This window comes from Mus pahari, chromosome 2 (assembly GCF_900095145.1).
Source record: "Mus pahari chromosome 2, PAHARI_EIJ_v1.1, whole genome shotgun sequence".
Lineage (NCBI taxonomy): Eukaryota > Metazoa > Chordata > Mammalia > Rodentia > Muridae > Mus > Mus pahari.
Window position 1 is genome coordinate 151,593,322 of NC_034591.1, and position 10,048 is coordinate 151,603,369.

General features: G+C 48.5%; 1 protein-coding gene across 1 annotated transcript in view; it reads right to left on the reverse strand.

Annotated features, from left to right (window-relative positions):
• Positions 1-5,383, reverse strand: part of Plbd1 (phospholipase B domain containing 1) — a 51,069-nt gene extending 45,686 nt beyond the window's left edge. The window contains exon 1 of the mRNA XM_021191483.1: positions 5,049-5,383. Coding sequence (XP_021047142.1) covers positions 5,049-5,166 — 118 coding nt within the window. The 5' untranslated portion in view covers positions 5,167-5,383. The remainder of the gene's footprint in view (positions 1-5,048) is intronic.
• Positions 5,384-10,048: the final 4,665 nt, after the last annotated feature.

Genomic DNA, 10,048 nt, shown 5'->3' on the forward strand with positions numbered 1-10,048 from the left:
GAGACAGGGTTTCTCTGTGTAGCCCTGGCTGTCCTGGAACTCACTCTGTAGAGCAGGCTGGCCTCGAACTCAGAAATCCGCCTGCCTCTGCCTCCCGAGTGCTGGGATTAAAGGCATGCTCCACCACTGCCCAGCTAGAAAGAAATTCTTAATTAACATGGAGGACTTCCAATGGTTTTTATATTTTTAATGTAAAAACAAAACAATAAAACCTCAGATGTCCTCATTATATTTCTTGTGCACTTTATTATTCTTTGTGAACTTATTAATTTAAAAAAGCCCTTAAAATTTGTAAAAACCAAAAAGTGCATTTCATTCATTCATTCATTCATTTCTGTGATTGGATAGTACTCTGGAGCTCAGGTTGACCTGGAACTCACTGTGTAGCCCAGGTTGGCTTTTATCTCATTACAGTCCTCTTGCCTTAGGTTATTATAGGTGAGAGCTACCAGGTCGGCCTGGCTCCCATCTTCAGAACCTAACTGTTTTAGCATCTCGTTTTATGGAAGAGGGAATGGCTTTCAACCTTAGATGACAGTGTTAGCTAATGGATCAGTTCCTATAGCATGAGAAAGAATAGAGTTTGAGCAGGTGGAATACGTGAGAGACGTAGAATAATATTGAGATTATTTCTGTTTAGATTGGGTTAAGGGCAGGTATACTGATTGTGTGTGTGTGTGTGTGTGTGTGTGTGTGTGTGTGTGTGTGTGTATGTTACCTTCTCCTCCTACAAGGGCCCTCAGGAAACTGCTCTCTGGCTTCTAAACTTGCTTTGAGTTTTTATCAGAGTCACTAAAGGCATAACTGACTTGTGACTTGTGTAATGTCCTCCCAAGAAACGAATGGTAGGTGTTCGGCTTGTCTGTATGCAGAGATCAAAACCCACGTCTCTGCCTAAGCGAAGGATGGTTCCAGCAAATTCTCTGTGGGAATAGTGAAGGGTTTCAAGAGTGGAAGAAATAGTGAAGGCCAGTGAGGGTCCTCTGGCTGTGGACTGCTGACTGATCTCAATGGTCCGGCTGAAGAAGTGTGTGGAACAAACTCAAACTCCTCCAGGCTCTATCTCAAGATGGAGAGAACATGGTGGCTCACACCTATAACCCCAGCATATGGGAGGCTGAGACAGGGGGATCACTGTGACTCTGTGGTTAGCCTGGCCCCCATAGTGAGATCTCTCTCCCACTCAAACAAAAAACACAAACATGATGGAAAAGGGCTCATTTCTCTGCCTGTTCCTGTTCTACATTCTCATAAGATGCCCTGCCTGGGTGAAAGTCCTCTATGTGGAAGCCAGTGCTAAACAGCACAGTCATAGATTTCCTAAGTGGGAAGCAAGACATTGTGGGGTGCAGCTGAAGCGAGGCGCAGTGGGGCACGCCTGTGTGAAGCTGGAATAAATCTGAAGAGCTGTTAAGAATCGACGAAGCATACAATTCAGGAAATGACTAGAGATTTGCTCAAATCCAAAAGCACCCTTCTTTCTTCTCCTTTCACTTCTTGAACACTAACTTGGCTTCATTCTGATGTGGGTCTCCCCAGGCCCCACCCACACTCCCTTTTTGGGAGAGTGTCTCACTACGTAACTCTGGCTGGCCTGGAATTTGCTGTGTAGCTCATGCTGGTCCTCAATTTATGGATATTATCTTCCCTCTGCCTCCCAAGTGCTGGATTACAGGTGTGTGTCACCACGCCTGACAGATTTGTTACTCTGAGTCACCTCCCATCCAGGGCACTCAGCGAGACATATCTGTGTGCTTGGTCCGATAATCGCAGTCACATAACTCCTTGAGAATGGGAGGAGAGTCTCTTCTGTCACCACATCCACTCCCTCGGCCTAGCACAATTCTTTCCTGATTACATGGCCACCTAAATCCCAAACTGTCACACTGACTGGAAGGTCACATGTGGGAACATACTAACATGGAGTTCATAGTGTACTGACGTATGTGAGTGAGCATGTGGCAGCACGCAGTAGGGGGTCAGAGGATAACTGTGGAGTGTGCCATCAGTATCTCCCTCCACCCTTACGCGAGTCCCAGGGATTGAACTCAGGACAGCCTTGTGCCCCATGAGCCTTTGTGACTGAGCTATTTTACCGGCCCCTGTATGATTTGACATATGGATTCGACTCATGATCTATCTCAACATATGGACTAGGATGCTGGCCGCTTGAGTTTACAAAGGAGCTTAAAGGGAATAAAGCTTTGGTAACTTGTCAGCTGCTCATGCTGGGCCCATCACAGGACCTGCCAGACTGATGGTGGAGGCCTCTCAGGGCACTGGCAGACTGATGGTGGAGGCCTCTCAGGGCACTGGCAGACTGATGGTGGAGGCCTCTCAGGGCACTGGCAGACTGATGATGGAGGCCTTTCAGGGCACTGCCAGACTGATGGTGGAGGCCTCTCAGGGCACTGGCAGACTGATGGTGGAGGTCTCTCAGGGCACTGGCAGCCTCTCTAGGGGATTTGTTCATTCTGTTTTCAAACCTCAATCAAAAGTCTTCCACAACGTCTTCCCCACCCCCAGGATTGACACATATGTCATGTGACATCCAGGTCTTTTCAGATGACAGAGTTACAAGTTTTACATAAATGTTTCCTCATAATTTCACTACCTCCACAATGTTAGTAAGTTCCTCCTTTGCCCTAGTAAGAAGGAACATGCTAACTCCAGCAATAACTCACTAGCAACCCTTTAAAGCTAAAAATCAGAACACAAAAGCAATTGGAAAACTGTTTAGGGATAAAAAAGACAATGCTGGTGCCATGCATCTCTCTGAGTTCCAGGTCAGCATGATCTACACAGTGAGTTCTAGGCTAGCCAGGGCTACATAATGAGATCCCGTCTTAAATAAATAAATAAATAAATAAATAAATAAATAAATAAATAGATGAAGTATAAAGAATTTCCATGTTAAAAATAAACCATGGTGCAGGCCCATTTTAGTGAACGAAGATATATAACTGCTGTCGGAGTTAAAGCAGCCATTGGACTTAACCTGTTGTCTGTCGGCCAGGACACCTTATGGAGACTAAATGACAGTCAGGATAGATAGCAAGGGCTTCCCACCAGCTGATTCGGGTTCCCAGTGCCCAATCAGGGCAGATGAGTCAGGCCCTCAGCCTGACAGTTATATTTCTAATGAATAATTAATGACAAATCTGGGAACAGACTTGGGCGTGTATCAGAGTGAATCGTCTCCCTGAGATCTGATCACAGCTGGCATGATGCAAATACTGACTTCTGGAGTCTAGCCCTGCCTAGAGGAAAAACCAGTTTTACCAAGGAATGGGCTACATTTTGAGTCTCACGGAGGTTGACTTATCTCTCTCTAGCGACCACCCCATTTTCCATTCATTCCGCTTAAAAAAATTATTCTCAGATGGCAGCGGGGATTGAGGCAGGAGGTGGCTTGATGGTAGAGGGTGTGTTTTAACATTCATGAAGCTCTGGGGAGAACACACACAATAAAACCATACAAGGACGTTCTAAAAAAAACAAAAAACGAAACAAAAAAAACACTATTTCCCAGTATTCAAAGAGAGGTCACACTGTCACCTGTACACTGTCTGTAATAACTTGAACAACGGTTTGCCAATCTCTGAAGTAAAAAATAAAGCCTGAATTCAAAAATTAAAGAAGTGGGCCAGTAAGATGTCTCAGACTAGCCGGGCAGTGGTGGCACACGCCTTTAATCCCAGCACTTGGGAGGCAGAGGCAGGCAGATTTCTGAGTTCGGGGACAGCCTGGTCTACAGATTGAGTTCCAGGACAGCCAGGGCTACAAAAAGAAAAAAAAAAAATGTCTCAGACTGACCTCAAGGATGTGTGTGGTGTGAGTGCTCACTAGTGTGGTGGGGGTGGGGAGGGATGACGGCAGGAATGACCAAAGAACATACAGCTAATTCAGGGGAGACACTGAAAGAGGGGTTGGAGTGGGGAAGTCTTCATACGGAGGTCTTTCATTACCGGGCACTTCTGTACCCTTCTCATCCCATAAGTCTGTGCCCACTGGAAAGATTCCAGAACATGAGTGGAGCAGGCTTTGAAAGCAAACACTTGCAAATGGGAAGGGTGCAGGTACTTGTGGATGGTAACAAGAAAATCAGTGACTTTTTTTTTTTTTGGTTTTTCGAGACAGGGTTTCTCTGTATAGTCCTGGCCATCCTGGAACTCACTTTGTAGACCAGGCTGGCCTGGAACTCAGAAATCCACCTGTCTCTGCCTCCCAAGTGCTGGGATTAAAGGCGTGCGCCACCACCGCCCGGCTGAAAATCAGTGACTTTTGAAAGGGGACACTGCCAGCGTCCCTTCCTGTTCTTGCAGGGGTCAAGCAAGGAGATGATTACGAAATCAGCCATCCTCTCTGAAGTTGACTTTTAGAATCTTCCAAGCCTATGTATCCCACAATTCATTTTGGTCTTGTTACAAATGGAAGGGTAAAACTGGAAGGACACCTGTTGAGGCCTGTTTTTCTGCTGGGAAGGATTACACCAGTGCCCTCTGGCAACCCAGCTACCTTATCGCTTATGCAAATTCCTGACTTCCCCCAGTACCAGTCTCGGTGCCATAGAACGGTGACTTTTATCCACTTTAGGAGTCTGAGGCCATTCAGAGGAGCTCAGCAGCCTTAAGCTCTGGCCCTGTCCCATATCAAGATGACATAGCCAGTTTGCTATCAGTTCTCTTAAGTCCGAGTCACTTGTCTTCTTTTAGAACCAGGACAAAGGTCAGCTCGAAATCACACCTCAGTCTGATTTGGATAAATCTCTGGACTGGAGCCATTTGGACCAGTCGAGGTTGTCTGGCCTAAGATATGGGACAGGAGAATTCAGGCCAAAACTTTTTACGTTGGCAGAGCCCTTGTACCCTCCTTAAATGCCACCGCTGATCCACCTCAGGGCTGGAGAGTAACCCGCCAGGCTCCCCACCAAGAAGTGCGACCCAAGACGCCCCTAGATGCAAACCTCTTGGGACTCTGGCCAGCCGCGGGCGTGGACTGGGGGTACAGGGGGACGCCCCTAGTCCGCGGGCGGCCGTTCTGCTCACCTGCTGGGTCGCTCTGGCCCGCGGCGCCGGCCGCCCAGGGAGGCTGCAGCAGCAATGGCAGCAGCAGCAGCAGCGGCGATGGCGGCCTGAGGCTCCTGCCAGGACTGCGGTGGCACATCGCTCCTCCGCTGTGACCTCGGCCTGGTTGGATTAGGTCCCGCTGGCGCCGGCGGTGACAGCTGTTGCAAGAGCCGCACTTGAGGATGGCAGCGGGGCGCAGCGGTGCAGAGACCCGGACGATCTTAACTTCCTTCTGACATTAGTCTCTCTGCCTGCTTGGTTGCTTCACGTGGCCTTGGGAACCAACCTTCGCCCTGCTGAGCCCCAGGCTAGGAGAGGCGGGTCCTTTCCGTCTGGTCTGACCCTCCAGCCACCTGTGGGTCGGGCCGGGAAAGTTCTGGGCTGCGTTTTTGGGAAGTGCCAGGGCAGCGCTGCTTTCTCTGGTTGCCTCCTGGAGGGTAGGGCTCAGGGATAAGGATTCAGTTAAAGGTGGCCTTGGCCCTTGTAGCAGCGGATAAGGAAACCGAGGCAGCGGTGGGTCGCATGCCTCCCCGCAGGTCGGATTCTGTGGCCTTCTGTCTTCTCAGGTCCCTCATCCGTCAGGAACCAGGGCTTCTTGCGCCAGCCTGTCTGACCTCAGGAGCTCAACATCTCCAGACCTTAGCTTTGTGTCTTCATTGGGTGGAGCTGATTCACACGGGGCTAGAAGCAGATCTACTCCTGAGCCTCCATAGAGACCCATGTCTGGGCAGGACTCACTGAAGCCGACATTGTGAAGTTGGCCAACGGTGCCCTAGGTGACATTGTGAAGTAGGCAGCAGACTTCAGGCTGACTGAACTTTTGCTACTGGACCCAGGCAAGCAAAGCGTTCCAGAGGTCGAGGCAGGATTGAGAAGTCTGAGGACAATTTGGGATACCGAATGAGACACTGTCTCCAAAAACCAAAATATAAAAAATCCATATAAACAAAAAAATATTTAAAAAAAAAACGAAGAAGTGCCTTTGTTAGAGGAAACATTGCTGGAAATGACACATGTGAATTATGAAATACAAATCACAATTTCATTTGGTAATATTCATATAGTGGAGGGAGGGGCTGCCGGCATTGTAGGTACTGTACATAAATAAAAACGAAGGTGAACTGAACCTTTGGGTCCTGTGGCACCTGGCTGGTGAAGTGTCACCCCAAATAGTGCAGGCATGTCTCCACATCCCACTCTGTGACCTCACTGACCCTTCTGATCCAAGGAGACAAGTGTTCAGAGGGGGTGACTCTCTCAGGATGCCTAATTGGAGCCGGGCTCACCCACCTGACGGTTTGCTAGCCAAGTATTTATTTATTTATTTATTTATTTTAGATTTATTTATTTATTATATGTAAGTACACTGTAGCTGTCTTCAGAGACTCCAGAAGAGGGAGTCAGACCTTGTTACGGATGGTTGTAAGCCACCATGTGGTTGCTGGGATTTGAACTCCGGACCTTCGGAAGAGCAGTCGGGTGCTCTTACCCACTGAGCCATCTCACCAGCCCGCCAAGTATTTATTGATGTCAGTGTTCCAGGATCGAGCCCTGTATGACACCTGGTTCATAGAACACCAGACTAGCTGGGGAAGTGATTAACTTGATTTGTATGAGCAGATTAATTGGATTAGATTTTTTTTTTTTTTTTTTTGGTTTTTCGAGACAGGGTTTCTCTGTATAGCCCTGGCTGTCCTAGAACTCACTTTGTAGACCAGGCTGACCTCGAACTCAGAAATCCACCTACCTCTGCCTCCCGAGTGCTGGGATTAAAGGCGTGCGCCACCACGCCCGGCTCTGAATTAGACTTTCTTAAACTTAGTACTGTTGAAATTCTGTCCAGTTATGAGTGAGCATATGTGTGTGTGTGTTTCCGTGTGAGTGTGTCCTGTGCACCCTGCGCCCTTTAACATCATCCTTGAAAGTGCCTCCAGACCACGTCCAGTATTCCCCAAGGTGAAGTACTAACCGAGCAGAGCACTGTTACTATAATTCGTGGTACATTTTGACATGCTTAAAGTGCGGTTTTTAAACATCCAAAAGAATAGTGACTGCCAACTCTAGGTGTGACAGTCCAAGGATATTGGTTTCAAAATTGTAACTGGAATGAATAGGGCATAAACCAGGGATGCGACAGTCCTAACGGGCTAGCCTCAGCCACCCGCCCTGTGATCACTAATCTTAGTTGTCAACTTGACATCTCAGAAAAAGCAACTGAGGAATTTCCTCCATTTGGACGATAGGCGTGTTGTGAGACACTTGTCTGGTTGTTGATTGATGTAGAAGGGCCAGTCCTGTGTCAGGACCATCTCTAAGCGTGGGCTACATAAGAAAGGCCACAAAATAGGAGCCGGAAGCAAGGCAGTAAGTGTTCCTCCATGGCCTGTGCTTCAGATCCTTGCCTCCAGGGTCCTGCCCTGACTGTCCCTCAATGAAGGGCTGAAACCCGAAATACACTTGGGGAGCAAACTGGAACACAACCCCACTACACTCATGAAAGAGACAAAGAGAAGGGGTTCATTCAGTACAGTCACATTGGGAAGATGAACAAAGGGATCCAGTCACCCTGAATTCATCCTCAGGGTCCTGAGGTTAGCTTTTTTGTTTGTTTTTCGAGACAGGGTTTCTCTGTGTAGCTCTGGCTGTCCTGGAACTCACTCCATAGACCAGGCTGGCCTCAAATTCGGAAATCTGCCCATCTCTGCCTCCCAAGTGCTGGGATTAAAGGCATGCGCCACCACTGCCCGACTGAGCTAAGGGTCTCGAATTCGGAAATCTGCCTGCCTCTGCCTCCCAAGTGTGCCACCACTGCCTGACTGAGCTAAAGGTACGAATGCCAAGAACAAACGCCAAGCAGTACCGGTGATGGTACCGTCACGCCCATCATTGAAACACCATAGTTTGGCTGCACTCATTCTCTCCAGGGAGTCCTCAGAACAATGTGACATCTCAGGAATACAAACCCTAACCCTCTAACCGTAACTCTGAGCTCTTCCCCACCCCATCCCCTCCATGGCTAGCACCAGGCCTCAGTCTTTCACCTGCCACAGTGTGAGATACTTAGAGAAATTCCAGTCTCTTGGAAAATGCTAGTTTCATTAAAATGGAATTTGAAGATGTTCCCCGGTCCTTTTCGCTCAGTGTTAGAGTGCTTGCCTGGCCCGTGCTGAGGGCCTGGGTTCAATCCCCACCTCCAGAGACTAGCAGTGCACGAGGGAGATGCCTGAGCAGTAGGAGGAACCTGGGCTGTTGGATGGACCCCCCGCCCGCCTCCGCTCCCACCCCTGACCTCAACACACACACCACAGTCTCCCATTCTCCTGGATACATCAGGAAGGAAAAACACCAAAACTGCATCCTTCCTTAGGATTTAGAAGAAACAGAGGTGCTTGGAGGGACAGCTGCCTCCTCCTCTTCAAATAAATGGGTTCTTCCTCCGGCACTGGGGGAGGGGTGGGGGTGGGGGGAGAGACACGACATTCATCTCTGCTCCCAAGATTAGAACATTGCATTCTGTTGTCTGCAGTTGGGGCTGTCAACCGCCTGGCCTGGAGGCTGACCCTCTAGAACAACTAAGTTACCTGAAGAGGTACTGACGGGGTGGGAGGAATAATAATCCCTTAATGTCTGCCCCCCAAAGCCTTTCCGGAGCCACGCTCTCCCCATGCGTGCGCCACGCCCCCTCTTCTGAATTCCAACGAAACAAAATAAAACAAAACTTGTCCTTTTCCCCTCTTTTTCTTCTTTGGACACCAGCCCGTGCTTTCCCTGACGTCACGGGCTTCCTCACTCTGTCTAAAGTCCTCCAACCCCTATGCCTTGATTGCTGAACACAATGGCCTCAGACTTAAGAAGGCCATCGCTGCTACCTCCGCCTAGCAGCTACTGAGATTTATAGCTTAGCTTGCCTGTCTGCCCTGTCCTGGTGTTTTTCTTTCAAACTCTAAACAAAACAACCAAAAACAAAAATAAAAACAAACCAAACAAACCAAAAAAAAAACCCAACCAGTCAAACAAACAAACCACTCCTCAAGCTTCATTCTGAGTCCATTTTAAATTAATTTTTTAAGTTTGTTTTTTCTAAGTTCAGGGTATAGGATTTCCGGAAGTTGCATTTGTTTTTAGATTTTTAGAGAGCTCTAAAGAAAGGCATGTGTATGCTGCATGGAATCCGAGGGTAACCCTCAGGATCTGGTTTTCTCCTCACGCCCGCCATCTAGGAGTCAGAGATGGAACTCAGATGATCAAACTTGCCTTGCTTGCCCAGCTTCCCAGCCCCGGAGGAGCCCAAGACAGAAGCCTGACTTCTCTGGTAACTACTGTGCCCAAGGAAATGGCTAATGGGCATGTGGTGGCCACTTCAGCAGTACCACAGGGGCTCAGGGTCTTGACAGTAGGCAGAGAACCCTAACTGGCTGGGCCATCACCCAGAGCAACGGGAAACAGGAAGGAGGAATAATATCAGTATTCAACAGGTTAGCGCAAAAGGTTCATGAACTCACTGCCAGCCTGGGCTAGAGGGACCTAGTTCAACAACAAAAGAAACACAGAGCCTACACAATTTACCCTCTGATTGGAGAAAAATGCTTTTGCTTTGTTATTACATAATCCCATATGGGTCTACCGTAGTTAGATTAACTGTCAATTTGGCCCAGCCTAGAATCACCCAAGGGGGGTGGGTGGGGCAGAGTCTTAACTGAGGAATTGTCTTTACCAGGTTCTGTGGGAATGTCTATGAGGGATTGTCTTGATTGAGAGGGTTTGGGCCAGCTGGGTGCCATGATCCCCTGGAAATGTGATCCTAGGGTATATAAGAAGCTAAGGAGGGGTCCCCATGAGCCACCAAACAGTTTTCCACCATGGCTTCTGCTTCCAGGTTCATTCTCTGAGAAGCTTTCTCCCAATGATGACAGACTGTGACCGGGAAGTGTAAGCCCAATAAAACCTCTCTTCCCAGCAGGGCGTGGTGGCGCACGCCT